This window comes from Juglans regia, chromosome 16 (assembly GCF_001411555.2).
Source record: "Juglans regia cultivar Chandler chromosome 16, Walnut 2.0, whole genome shotgun sequence".
Lineage (NCBI taxonomy): Eukaryota > Viridiplantae > Streptophyta > Magnoliopsida > Fagales > Juglandaceae > Juglans > Juglans regia.
Window position 1 is genome coordinate 27,065,366 of NC_049916.1, and position 14,561 is coordinate 27,079,926.

The 14,561-nt window shown below is 37.2% G+C and overlaps 2 protein-coding genes and 1 pseudogene across 5 annotated transcripts; all 3 read left to right on the forward strand.

Moving 5' to 3' along the window:
* Positions 1-309: 309 nt before the first annotated feature.
* Positions 310-2,707, forward strand: LOC108995750 (protein DMR6-LIKE OXYGENASE 2-like). Its single transcript, XM_018971376.2, has 4 exons — positions 310-682; positions 794-1,038; positions 1,745-2,072; positions 2,247-2,707. Exons 1-4 carry the CDS (start codon positions 464-466, stop codon positions 2,493-2,495), a joined length of 1,041 nt encoding a protein of 346 aa, XP_018826921.2. The 5' UTR covers positions 310-463; the 3' UTR covers positions 2,496-2,707.
* Positions 2,708-7,726: 5,019 nt separating this feature from the next.
* LOC108995696 lies at positions 7,727-8,667 on the forward strand (annotated as a pseudogene).
* Positions 8,668-8,913: 246 nt separating this feature from the next.
* Positions 8,914-13,576, forward strand: LOC108995736 (serine/threonine-protein kinase PEPKR2-like). Of its 4 annotated transcripts, none has more exons than XM_035686466.1 (5): positions 8,914-9,135; positions 9,736-9,801; positions 9,928-10,846; positions 11,538-11,834; positions 12,905-13,576. In XM_035686466.1, the coding sequence occupies exons 3-5, from the start codon at positions 10,048-10,050 to the stop codon at positions 13,240-13,242; spliced, it is 1,434 nt and encodes a 477-aa protein (XP_035542359.1). In that variant the 5' UTR covers positions 8,914-9,135; positions 9,736-9,801; positions 9,928-10,047; the 3' UTR covers positions 13,243-13,576. The 4 variants fall into 4 exon arrangements, with proteins under 4 accessions (XP_035542359.1, XP_035542358.1, XP_018826898.1 ...); XM_035686465.1 differs by having other exon boundaries at positions 9,759-9,801; XM_018971353.2 differs by having other exon boundaries at positions 8,915-9,135; positions 12,878-13,576.
* The last annotated feature ends 985 nt before the right edge of the window (positions 13,577-14,561 follow it).

Sequence of the window (14,561 nt, forward strand, 5' to 3'; positions counted from 1 at the left end):
ATAAACCTCACATCCTACATACCTATTTAAAAATATGTCATTTTATTTTTTTATACACGTAATGAAAATAATTCTAGATATATTTGTACATAAAATAAGATAAAAAGATAAAATAACATATTTTTAAATATATATACAAAATATGAAACTTATGAATAGCACCGCTCTTTCTTTTTTTTTTTTCTTTTTTTTTTTTATCTAAACCCCCTTTGTGCGTGCCTTTAGGGAGCCATATTGGATCAAACAAAACGCATTGGATCAAGTGGCCGATTCATTTAATTAAATGCACTCATTCATGCATTGGACGGCCAGTCGTCTTCGTCGAAGACAGGTCTTTCTTTTCACTTTATATTAGCATCCAGCCAGCTCAATTCCCCACAATATCTCTCAATCACGTCTATCCATTTCCTGCTCAATTTTCCAATCTTCCTCTCAACCTTTATCTCCTATTTAATTTTCCAGGATGACATGCATCAAGAAATTAGCCGAATCACCCGGCCTCACTTCTATTCCTTCCCTTTACACTTACACCACAAATCCCAAAGATCAAGAAGTTTCAGAGGACCCAGAAGACTCGATACCCGTCATTGACTTCTCTTTACTCACGTCAGGCACTCCCCATCAACGGTCCCAAGCCATTGAAGAGCTTGGCAAGGCCTGCAAGGACTGGGGCTTCTTCCTGGTAAAGTATTAATCAAGTTTTAACTATATTTATTTATTTTAGATCTTTACCAGTGTAGATATATATGTAAGATCGTGCATGCATGCTCATGAGTTTGAAAACTTGTCTCAGCTGATCAATCATGGCGTACCGGAGAGGCAAATGGAAGCAGTGATAGAGAATATTAGAGAGTTTTTCGATCTGACAGAGGACGAAAAGAGAGAATTCGAGGGGAAGAACTTGTTGGACCCGATCAGGTGCGGAACCAGCTTTAATACATCATTAGAGAATGTTTTCTTCTGGAGGGATTTTCTCAAAATCCTTATAAATCCTGATGATCATGAGTTTCAGTTCCCCAACAAACCTCCTGGATTCAGGTACCTTTATATATGGCTTAGCAATTAGCCACTGCATGTACTTAATTTTTCATTACCGATAATACAATACTAGTCTGTGATCTAGATGATCTTCAAAGGTGGATCATGATAAAGTTTCTGGGATCACTTCGGCCTGAAAATTTTCATATAGAAGATGAAACTGTTTACCATATATGCATGTAAGTCTTACGTATTACGATATATATGTGATTAAAAATTTAAAAATGTTTTATGCTTTGTTATGTTTTTCTTAAGAAAAAGAATAATGCATGGAAAATAACGTTTAGAAAAAAAAATATTTATAAATCAGTAATTTATCGATAAAATTAGAACCGAGCAGTCTGAACAGATGGACCCTAGCCTTTGTCTTCTTTTCATGATTTGTCCATTTCGAAACAGTTGTCTACACGTCCCAGTGCTGAGCATGCAATAATATTAGACGACTCGTGTTCGGAATGGTCAATTGTCTACTCATTGCTATCACGATTCACTACAGGACAACCTCAAGTTGATACCCATGATGTTGAGTACTGATGGAGAATTTGATCAGAGAGTATTTGCTACTCGGTATCATTAGGATCTCATGATGAATAATACAATTCATTATAAAAAATATATATATTTCTCATGTAAAAGGAATTCTAATATTAATTAAAAGGATCTTCGCGTGCTCTTAGATTTAATTCGTTGCTGGTTGTTATTGCAGGGAGGTTTCATTGGATTACTGTAAAAGAATCCGAGAAGTGGCAAGGGAATTACTCAAAGCAATATCAATGAGCTTGGGATTGGAGCCCTGCTACATCGAAAAGGCCACGAATCTGGAATCGGGTTTACAAGTTTTCATTGCAAACCTCTACCCTCCATGTCCACAGCCAGAACTTGCAATGGGTTTGCCACCACATTCGGACCATGGCCTCTTGACTCTCGTCATGCAGAATGGAATTGGTGGACTCCAAACACGGCACAATGGGAATTGGGTCAATGCCAATGCCATTCCCAACTCCTTTCTAGTCAATACTGCCGATCAACTTGAGGTACTGCAAACCTCGAACAATATTTGATATTTCTATCTTAATTTTATATCCATAATCATGTATAGTAGTTATAAGCAGTGATTTTTTTTTTATATCAATAATTTTAATGCGAAGTTAATTAAAATATAGCACATTATAATTTAGTATGATAAAATTTAATTCTGTACATATTAGATTTTGAGTAATGGGAAGTACAAGAGTAACGTGCATCGAGCAGTGGTGAATAGCAAAGCTACGAGGATATCACTAGCCATTGCGAACGGGCCTTCATTGGAGACGATGATCAGGCCAGCACCTGAGTTGGAAAGCAAGGAGAAGGCAGCAGCATACATTGGGATGAAATACAAAGACTACGTGGAACTTCAACAAGGCAACCAACTTGATGGGAAATCCTGCTTGGATCGTGTTCGAGCTTTCAATTAATTAATGAATGTTGTCGTAGTACTGTAATTAGTTAATCAAGATGCTAGCTGTTCATGATGATCGATACTCAAGTATTTATCCTTTCAAGTGCTTTCGAATAATGCTTGTGTAGTTATTTATTGGATCTTATCGGATCAAGCACTTATAAACCCGAAAATCATGGAAGATTTCATTCATGGTGAAAATAAATATTAATGGAAGCTTCAAAGTTATCCTTATTAATTAACATATAATAAGTAAGATGGGCAAATATATCAGCTAGCTAGCTAGCTCCATTGTTGAAAATTAAACTTGACTTTATTGCTGATCAAACTGAATGGTTACTTTCTATTAGAATTTGAAGGAGCTACAGTTATCCAAATTTAGCTTATCAATTGGATTTTTATTGAGAAAGTTGGGGCCAATTAAGAAATCGCGAAAACCGAAAAGTGTGTCTCTTATTAGCATGTGGTTGTGTAAAACGTCCGAGGACTTGAATAGCACTAGATATCATTAATTTAGACTCTAGAATTTTCTTTTGAATTTGTATAGCCATGTACTCAAGCTATGATTCGGTGAATAGAATTGAGTGGTGTATTCCTCTTCCATTTTTCTCTTTCTTTGTGTGTTTAATTTGTCCCCATCTTGTTTCCAACATCCATACCATCAACAAAATGCATTCAAGTGGCCAACTAATTTAAATAAATGCACTCAATTGGACCAAGTCCTCTACGAAGACAGGTCTTTCTTTTTACTTTATATCAGCATCCATCCAACACTCGTTTTTTCCACATCTGATCTCAATCACGTCTAACCATTTCCTACTCAATTTTCCGATCATCCTCTCAACCATTTTCTATCAATTTCCCACGATGACATGCACTAAACTAGCGTAATCACCTGGCCTCACCTCTATTCCTTCCCTTTACACTTACACCACAAATCCCAAAGATCAAGCAGTTTCGGAAGACCCAATCCTCGTCATTGACTTCTCTTTACTCACCTTAGGCACTCCTCATTATTAAGGCACACATTTCCTCTGCCTCATATCATTGGGCTCAAAAGGATGCTTCTAGAGGAATCGACTCAAAGGCAAAACAGAAAAGTACAACTATGGCAATAGATGTTGTATAACAGGATGCTTTTGATTTGTTAATTCGTACTAACATGCATAATTTAAAACCCGTGTCCACCCCTATGTTGCCTCAGTGGAACTCACTGCTCTTGATGGCTCCTCTTTTAAGGATCCTCAACTTTATCGCAGTGTGGTGGAAATTCTCCCGTTTCTTGCCTTTACTAGGCCTGATATTTCCTTTGTCGTAAATAAAGTCTGTCAATTTATGTATTGTCCTCGTCTTCCTCATTGGCAAGCTATCAAGAGGATTCTTCGTTACCTTCGTCTAACTGCTAATTTTGGGCTGCATTTCTCCTCTTCCACGTCTTTAACACTTACTGTCTTCTTTGATGTTGATTGGAATAGCTACCCTGATGACCGTAAGTCTACGGGAGGTTTTTGTGTTTACTTTGGCTCTCACCTTGCCTCCTAGGGCTCTAAGAAGCAGCCTACTATAGTTCGGTCCTCCATTGAGGTTGAATATAAGGCAGTGGCTAACACTGCATGTGAACTTCTATAGTTACAACCATTGTTAAAAGAATTAGGAATTTTTCTTACTGATCCGCCAACTTTGTGGTGTGACAATTTTGGCACCACATATTTGTCCGTTAATCCTGTTTTACATTCTCGGATTAAACATATGGATCTTGATAACCATTTTGTGAGGGATTGTGTGGCTGCTAAAGCTCTCAAAATCTCCTTTGTGTCACGTAAATATCAAGTTGCTGATATACTCACCAAGCCTCTATCCACAACTAGATTCTCCTTTATACGCTCAAGCCTCACCATCTTCTCGGTGCCGCTTGATTCGTGGGGGGATATTAAGGCACACATTTCCTCTGCCTCAGATCATTGTGCTTAAAATGATGCTTTTAGAGAAATCAGCTCAAAGGCAAAACAGAAAAGTACAGTTGTGGCCAGGGGCGGACCTATCAAGGGGCAGGGGGGCCATGGCCCCCCCAAGGTTTGAAAAAAAAATGTATTATTTTTTTATGATTTAATAGGATTATATTAATCTCATCTTGTGTTGGCCCCCTCTCTAAAGAATTATCTTAGCCCTCTCTACAAAATTATTTTGATCTTACAGATTATTTTGATCTAGAAATAGAACAAAAAATATTTTATTATAATTTTAGTTTTACTCGACCCCTACAACAAATTCCTAGTTCTGCCACTGGTTGTGGCAATAGATGCTATATAACAGAAAGAATATTGTGCACTTCTACGGAAGGCACTAGAAGAATTTTACATAATAGAAATCATGTGATCTGATACCCATGTAATTGCCATCTGTTGTGGTCTATAAATACTGTGAGACATTGTAAAAATGTAGTAAGGGTAAAAGGCCACATAAATGAGATTATGGAATGAAAAACATTTGATAGATGACTTTTGTCAAATACCTTCAATGCCTGTCTATTTGCATTCCTCTTTACTCATCAACAGTCTCAAGTCATCCAAGAGCTTGGCAAGGCGTGCAAGAATTGGGGCTTTTTCCTGGTAAAATATCAATCAATTTTTAAATATTTCTTTTCTTTCCCAGTGTAGATACGTGTGTAGTTTGCGCATGTGTGCTCATGAGTTTGAAAACTTGTCTCAAGTGATCAATCATGGCGTATCAGAGAGGTAAATGGCCTTCTGTGATCACTTCGGCTTGAACAGATAAAGTTCTCACTCGTCATCTATAGACCACATATTTAGTAAGAAAAAAAAAATTATGTATAGTATGAGGTGTAGGGATGCTGAGCAAAATCTTGTTGTCTTCTTTCATGATTTGTCCATTTAAAAACGGTTGTCTACACGTACAAGTGTTGAGCATGCAATAATATTAGACGACTCATGTTCAAAATGACTCATTGCTATCACTAGAGGATAACCTCAAGTTGATACCCATGATGTTGGGTACTGATGGAGAATTTGAGAGAGTATTTTCTACTCGGTATCATTAGGATCTCATGATGAATAATACAATTCATTATAAATATACATATATTATGTATATATATATTTCTCATGTAAAAGGAATTATAATATTAATTAAAGGAATTCTAATATTAATTAAAATGAATTCTAATATTTCATTGGATTATTATAAAAGAATCCGAGAAGTGGCAAGGGAATTATTGAAAGCAATATCAATGAGCTTGGGATTGGAGTCCTTTTTTTTTTTTTTTTAAAAATACCTCATCCTATTGACATCCCTCGTTTTTGGCGGAGGAAAACCGTAGTAACAAACACTAATACCTGAGATTTATATATATTCATAAAACCAAAACCTAGGCCAAGAGACTATAACCTCTAGACATTTTACAGTATACCAAAAACACTAGAAAAAAAAAACCATATGAAACTGAGAATGAGGCATAACATAACCCTAAACCAGAGATTAGACCATCATGAGTTTAAACGAGATGAATATTTGGAAGACCTGCCTTTTCTATCCACAAAATTCCTTTAAGCCCATAGGGAACATCCACTAGAGACAACCATTGACCACTACACACTTCTGCTCCCATCCTCGCCAAAAAATCTGCCGAGGCATTCCCTTTCCTATATATATGTGATACTTTAATCTGTAAGAACTTAGCCACCTCTAAGATTTCCTCCCAATAATCCTCAAGGTACCAGTTTTCACACCTCTACGCCTTAAACTATTTAACCACCATTAATGAGTCTAATTCCACATCAAGCTGCTCAACACCCATGTTTTTTGCCATACAAAGACCATGTAGTAAGCCCAACAATTCTGCATAATTATTAGTTCCAATACCTAAGTCAACAAACAAATCTCCACCCGAATCTCTAAAGACACCACCTGTCCCAGCTCTTCCAGGATTTCCTCTTGAGGCCCCATCTACATTCAATTTTATTTTTCCTGGATTTGGGTGTTGCCAATAGACAAGCTGAGCATTCCTTTGTTCTGACAACTTGACTAGAATATTTAGATCCTTTAGAATATTTTCATCCCGTGTGGTAATTAATTTCTTGGCTTTAAGTTTCTCTCCAACTCGTACCATCCATAGTTTAATTTGAACCCAAGCTGAACCTGCAAATTGTAGGGAGCCTTCCATTCTTGCCCAACACCTCCTGCTCCACAAAATCCAAGTAATACTGAAGATATAGTAATCTTTATGAATGGTAGTAAAGCCTTGGTTCGGGCTATTGCTGAGATTCTTAGTATGTACGAGAGATGGTCGGGCCAACATGTGAGTAAGGCTAAGCCCACTATTACCTTTTCTAAACGTATTAAGATGACTAGACGTAGAGCTTTGTTAGATATGTTGGGCTTTGCGGAAGGAACTTTACCTTTTAAATAATTGTCTCGGGCCGTTTGAAGGCTATGCATCTAGCTAAAATTTTGGATAAAATAAAAACTACGATTGAGGGATGGAAAAATAAATTACTATCCAATGGTGCTCGGGTGCTATTGCTTAAACATGTCCTCATGAGCCTTCCCATTCACTTGCTATCTATTGTGCATGTCCCCTTATCGGTTATGAAAAGTATTAGTAGATGCTTTAGTAATTTGTTTTTTGGGTATTAAAGATGTGAGACCTAAGAAGCATTGGAAATCTTGGAAGAAACTTTGTTTGCCAACCGAGAAAGGGGGTTTGGGTTTTAGAAGCCTTCTTGATATTCAAAAGTCTTTATTTATGAAATTTGCTTGGAAGATTGTTACGGAAAATTCTTTATGGTCCAGATTTTTCCAAGTGAAATATGTTAAAAATCACCATATTTTGTTCTTGGAAGAAAGTAAGGGTACTCGATTTTGGAGGAAGGTTCACTCATGTATCCTGGATGTTCTAAGTTTGGCAAAGTGGAAAATAAGGGATGTAAATGTAACTTTTTGGTTGGATAGTTGGGCATATGAGGGCCCTCTTGGAGATGTTTACCCAATTGTGGAGAACCAGAATTTATAAGTTAATGAGTGCAATTACTTGGGGTCGAAAAAGCTGAAGGGATTCTAAAAACTTTAAGCAAGGTAAGAAATGAGGCAGATGTCTTGGTGTGGAAGGAAAATACAAATAGGAAATTTACTGCTAAGAGTGCATGGTAGTGCATAAGTATCCGAGCCCCAAAATTTTGATGGGCTGAATGGATTTGACACCTTTGTATTTTAAAAAATATCTCAGTTATCATGTGGAAGGCGATAAACAATGCACTAAGTGTGGATAATAAGTTGAAATCTGTTGGGATCCCGATAGTGTCAAAATGTGATTATTGTTTGCAGGATGGGTACGAGGACTTGAATCACGTGCTTGCAGCATGCGAGTTTGCAAAAAAAGGTCTGGCGGCTGTTCAGATGAGTTTAGGTGATGTTGAAGGATCCTCATGGTATCAATTGATAAATTCCTGGTTTACTAATGCGTCGAGGAACTCCGAAATGGGGCAGGTATTGGGACTTTTGCCGAGCCCTGCTACATCGAAAAGGCCACGAATCTGGAATCGGGTTTATAAGTGCAAACCTTTACCCGCCCTGTCCACAGCCAGAACTTGCGATGGGCTCGCCACCACATTCGGACCACGGCCTCTTGACTCTTCTCATGCAGAATGGAATTGGTGGCCTCCAAACACGGCACAATGGGAATTGGGTCAATGTCAATGCCATTCCCAACTCCTTTCTAGTCAATACTCAATACTGCCGATCAGCTCCAGGTTTAAAGCTTCTTTGTTCTTAATTTCATCATTCATAATCAGCAAGTACCGATACCTCATAATCACTTGAATGGAAAAGATAATAAAATTTAAGATGAAAAATACCATTTTTTCTTAATCGAATACTGCCGTATATTCTAATTTCTACACAATGATGTTTTATTTTTGTTTTAGATTTTGAGTAATGGGAAGTACAAGAGTAACGTGCATCGAGCGGTGGTGAACAGCAAAGCTACGAGGATATCACTCGGCATTGCGAACGGGCCTTCGTTGGAGACGATAATCAGGCCAGCACCTGAGTTGGAAAGCAAGGAGCAGGCAGCAACATACATTGGGATGAAATGCAAAGACTACATGGAACTTCAACAAGGCAACCAACTTGATGGGAAATCCTGCTTGGATCGTGTTCGAGCTTTCAATTAACTAAAGAATGTTGTCGTACTGTAATTAGTTAATCAAGACGCTTGCTGTTCATGATGATCGATACTCAAGTATTTATCTTTTCAAGTGCTTTCGAATAATAATTAATTAAAAATATTTCACGTAATAAATTTAACGATGATGATAAAATTTAATTTAAATTAACATTCTAGAAAAAAGTAAAAAAAAAAAAAGTATAAAATAGGAATGCTGGAACTTGGGACTTGGCTCCACCCCGACTTTTGTGTTGAAGACTTGCAGGTCTCACACTACTACTGTGTTTGGAACCACATGGTAGTTAATGGGGACGTCCGAGACCGACAGAGATCTAAATAATATACGGCTGTTGCCCTTTTCACGTGAGCCCTTTCACTCTCTCTCGCTCTCTCCGACACGCAGCTCTCTCTTTCCATCAAAGCCCACAGTAGTCTCCAATCAACACTCCATCTAATTCCCTTCTCCTCTATGAAGGTAAGTTCACGCACCGATGCTTACATTTTTTTTCTTCTTCATGGTTTCCCTGTCCATCATTCAGTTTATCAATCCAAAGCTTACTTTTATTAGTCCCGAAATTTTTTTCTTCTTCTTTTTTCCCCTTGAGATTATCTCCTGTTTGGTTAATGAGAAAACAGAGGCAAATAATAAGGAAAGAAAGGCACTTGGGACAATGTTTTATCTTTTAATATGTAAATTATCCTGCAGTGGGCCATTCAAAATTTAACTGATAAACAGCTACTTTTGTATTTCGTTCACTAGGGTCTAGGAGTTTGGCTTGAAATTAAACTCTGTTTCGATCTCAAGAAGTGGTGAATTCTATATTTTTAGCGAGTTCTGTTTTGAAGATCGAGAAATTCATCTCAACAAAAAGAAAGAAACAGAAAAGAAGAGAAATTTGCCTTAATCAACATCAAATATGCTTACTAGATTTTCTCGGATGAGAGGAAATTTATGGTTTTTCTTAGGTCCCAACTAATGGATGCAAGACTAATCCCTTAAAAGCATGCTTTTATATTCTTTTTCTTTAATCTTATAGCAAAAAAATGGTGCATTTTTTTTATCTTGCGTTCTCAGATTGCCTTTGTTGATCAAAGCAGATGGGGCGGAAGAAAAAGAACAAGCGGCTTCCAATGTTCAAAGGTCTAAACTATGCCCCTTTTTTGTGTTTCATAATCATCATGTCAATTTAGGATTTTTATGGTGTTTCATGGGAATTGATAATGGGTTAATTGTATTCTGAATAATACTCATTTCCTGAAAGTGCAGAACTCAATAAGAAAGCAATCGATTGATGTAGGGGTTTCTCCCAGTGTTCCAGTGAAAAGAGTTGACGGTTATTGTTTGGATTCAAGAATTACAGGGGAGATTCTGTCAATTACACAGTGAATGCAATATTCTTCAGGTGCTCATGGCATCTACGATGTTTTACGATTTTTTTCTAACTTAATGTGTATCATGGAGGCACTTGGGAAGAAAAGGAAGGGATTGGAAATTTTGCAGTTAAGTCGCAATTCTTTGAAACAATTAACCATTTGGTCTCACTTGTCATTGGAAAGCAGCTCAAGGCACAAAAAGAAGTGTAAGGAAGACGATATTAAAGAAGTTAGTTCCAGTAAAAATGTATTTCAAGGAATAGTTACTGCTCCACCTTGCAGGAGCACCTGCCAACCTGCAAGGGGTCTTAAGAGAAAAATTGGGTGTATTGATGCTGCGACACAAATGGGTAGGAAGAAGAAGATTGATCAGGATTATGAGTTGGGTGAGATAATTGGGAAAGGGAAGTTTGGGTCAGTGACGTTGTGTCGGAATAAAGTGAGTGGAGAGCAGTTTGCGTGCAAGACATTGCGGAAGGGTGAGGAGCTTGTATATCAGGAGGTGGAGATAATGCAGCATCTCTCTGGTCATCCTGGCATTGTAACGCTAAGGGCAGTGTATGAAGATGCAGAATCATTCTATCTTGTGATGGAGTTCTGTTCTGGAGGACGGTTGCTTGATCAGATGGCTAGGGAAGGCAATTATTCAGAGCATCGAGCTGCGAATATACTGAAGGAACTGGTTTTGGTCATCAAGTATTGCCATGAGATGGGAGTTATTCATCGTGACATAAAACCTGAGAACATCCTGCTTACAAGTTCAGGACGGATGAAGCTTGCAGACTTTGGCTTAGCTGCAAGGGTGTCTAATGGTAATAATATTTCTATCAATGGAGTGGATACATATATTTTATTTCTAGAATTAATTTAAGGAAGACGTTGTACAACCTGTTGCTCAAGTATAAATTAATTGTTCATGAGAATGGTTGTATGCAATCATCAACTAGACATCATTCTGGTCGTTTTCTTTTGTAAATCATTTGCTTTGTTTTCATTATTTCTGAAATATGGTGGAAAGCATGGTGATTGTTTCTATTTTACCACTTTCCTTTTGGCTTTAAATCAGAAACATGGTCTTTACTCTATCTTACTTCATTTGAAGTCTTGTGCCCGCTTGTCAAACATACCTGCTGCCCAAACATATTGAGACCACATGATGAGATTTAAGAAGAAAACAATTAAGATTATCAAAACTCTGTTGATCTGGACCTGAAATGGTTCCTGTTTTTTTTTTTTATTCTGCTGGGACCCCAGTTTATTTTTGTCACAGATGGTGTAAATAATTGAACTTGTAATGGTTGTTAACTTATTTATTTTCTGTTCTATCTGTTTTACTGTTACTGCCTTTTTCCTTACCCTGGTAATAATTGTTTCAGTAATTGGATTCGTAAGTAGGCTTTGCAACTGGTTTGCTTTTCCCATCCATCTTCTTTTTTTTCTTGTACACTGTATTCAACAATTAGTAGATTTGCCTAAAATGAAACTGTGGTTTCTTTTCTGCAGGTCAGAGCCTGGCAGGTGTGGTTGGCAGCCCTGCTTATGTTGCTCCCGAAGTCTTGATTGGTGATTACTCAGAAAAGGTTGATATCTGGAGTGCCGGTGTCCTCCTTCACGCACTTTTGGTTGGCATGCTTCCATTTCAGGGTGATTCAGTGGAGGCAATTTTTCAGGCTATCAAGAAGGTGAACCTTGACTTTGAGACTGGAGTATGGGAATCAGTCTCTCAACCTGCCCGAAATCTGATTGCTGGTATGCTGACAAGGGATGTTTCAGCAAGGCTAACTGCTGACGAAGTATTAAGTAAGCTCCCTCTATTCCCTTTTGTTTCCACAAAGTGAATTCAGGCTTCGTTTGGTTACTAAACATCTCTCAACTCATCTCAACTCATCATTACAACTTTTTCAAATCCCAACATAAAATATAATAAATAATTCAACTTTTTCAAATCTCAAAATAATAATAATATTAAAAAATAATAGTCTAACAATATTTTATCATCTCAACTCAACTCAACTCAACTCACTTCAACATCCAAACGCAACCTTAAATGTTCGTTGGGGCCTCTGAGTTTTGAAGAATTAATTTGTACCTAGTAAAAAATAACTTAAATCACAAAGTCTGAAATTTTCCTTGCCATCTATGGGAGGCTTTTTGAGGAAGCCAGACCTGCATCCCTCGTTTGATGCATTTCTGTAGTCTTGTGCAAACATCTATAATGTTTTGAGTTCCATCAAGTATTTTATCAACCTTGAAGGAGAGTATGCTGTTTTTTTTTTTTTTTTTTGCTTTGGCTGAAGTGCCAAAGAGGCAGCGTGGGTTTAAGTTTGGTCTTTAGTTTCAAATCTTCTTAATAAAAGAAGAAGGAGAAGGAGAAGATGAAGAAAGGAGGCCATCTTGGTTCAGCTGCACGGCAATGAAAATTAAGTATTTTTATGCATTTGTAGTTTGTCATCAAGATGACCAAGCGAACAAATGTTGAAGCTTGTCCAGCCTCTTGGATCTTATGGGGTCGCCATGTTTTGCTTGATTGAATATAGGGCTCTGCTTGTGGGTCTGGGTCTGGGTCCTGTATTTGCAGTTTATACCAGTTTACAGCCATCCAATTACTGGATGAAGACTGTAGAAACCTGTCCGAGACTTGATCTTCAATTCTCAACTCAACGTATAGGGAAGAATTTAGAGCCATTACCTTTAGAATACTTCACCAGTGTTACAGATGCAGCCTTGGTTTTTGTGTAGGGCAGTATAGAGTTATATTCCCCATTTATTTCATCTAGACTAAATGGGATTTCGTTTTCTACCCATTTTATGGATTTTTTTAATCAAGTTGTGAAATTTTTTAGGACATCCGTGGCTTTTGTTCTATACAGAACAAATATTGGAGACTTCAACATTCAAGTCAAAAACGAGAAACCGTGTAAAACTGACTTCCAAACAACTGACTGCTATAACTGGGGTGGAGTCAGAGAGAAACAAGACAATTGCCGGCAGCTTTCTCAGTGATGACTCTTGCCTAAATTCATCGTCGGATAGTTCGAGTAGGAGGTCAGAAGAGCAGGAATGTGGATTGGTTGATGCCCTTGCAGTGGCCATTTCACGTGTGAGGATATCTGAACCAAAGAGAAGTAGGCTTTGCAGCCCCACCAGCCCAATCCGACAACAGTGTTCCTCTAACATGAAGCTTAATAATCTCTGTACAGCATTTTGAGTTGGCTGTATAAACCATAACCCACTGACACAGCCGCCACCTGTACCCATCGTGGGGTTGATTTAAAATCACTAGATTGTTTTGCCCCTTCTGTAATAAAAAACATCTAGGCTTGGCTGTGCAGAAACAAGGCTAATAACCAGCTGACCCTTTACCTGGAACCAAGAGGTCATGTCTAAACAATTGGGTTGGCCTGACACGTCGGAAAATATGTAATTCTGGTTTGTATATCTTTTTATGTAGATAGAAATTGTGTTATTTTGATTTGCCTTAGTCGTGAATCTGCAGTCTGATCACCGAGTATTACACCCCGAGACACCTGATTGGCTTCAAATCTGTATCTATTTATTGTAGAAGTTTTGTGCTAATTAAAAGTAGAGTGGTCTATGCATATCAAATAAATCCGTTTTTTGTTCATTGGGTCTCGTTTTTTACAGTTTTGTCGTGGTGGGTTAAGCTTTTCTCTTCTTTGTTTATTTGGGTCGGTCTGGTTGTGAAAGACAGAAGGTATAGTTGAGGTATCGTTTGTTTCAGTTAGCCAGGTGGTCTCTTGTCTGCCCATGGATTCAGCAACTGTTTGAAAGGTTAGACCAATTCTTATTATATATACTAGTTAAGGTGTTATGTGCAAGGCACATATGCTCCTTGCGTATAGCACCTGATTAAAAGAAAAAAAAGAAAGGCATGTGAAATGAGTTTTGGTATGGAGTGATTAGTAGAAAAAAAAAAAAATTATTGTTAGGAATTATTAATGTTAAAGATGAATGGTTGTAAGAAACATCTCACAATCAACAAATTTTTATTTTTTTATTTTTTTAACTTTTTGACAACGATTTTATATAGAAACACATTTTTGGATAAATTCTGAACTCCAGTTTCAGTGGATGCAAGACTGTAAGCATTCAAATGGATGGGTCAGCAAGAATGTCGGCATTATTATTTATTCTGAGGATGATGCCTTTACAATTCCTACGTTACAAGTCAATTAAACTAATATTTATATTTTCCTAAAAATAAGTTTTATTTTTGGATTTTTAATTCCGTGTGATATACTAATTTTTAGAATGAAATATTATTTATTTGGAAGATATGAAAAAATATAAAATAAATCTTTTTTTTTTTACCTAATGGTGAATGAAGTGTATTTTAATGAGCTTGTAATTAAAAAAAAAAGTTTAAATGTTTAAAAAATTGATACCAATACATGAGTTGCTTTATTGTAGTTTGTGCAAGACATGTAAGAGAAGTTTAGATTTAGATATGAGTTGAGATGGGTTAAGATGGTTTGTGAATAGTATAATAAAAATTGAATTATTTAT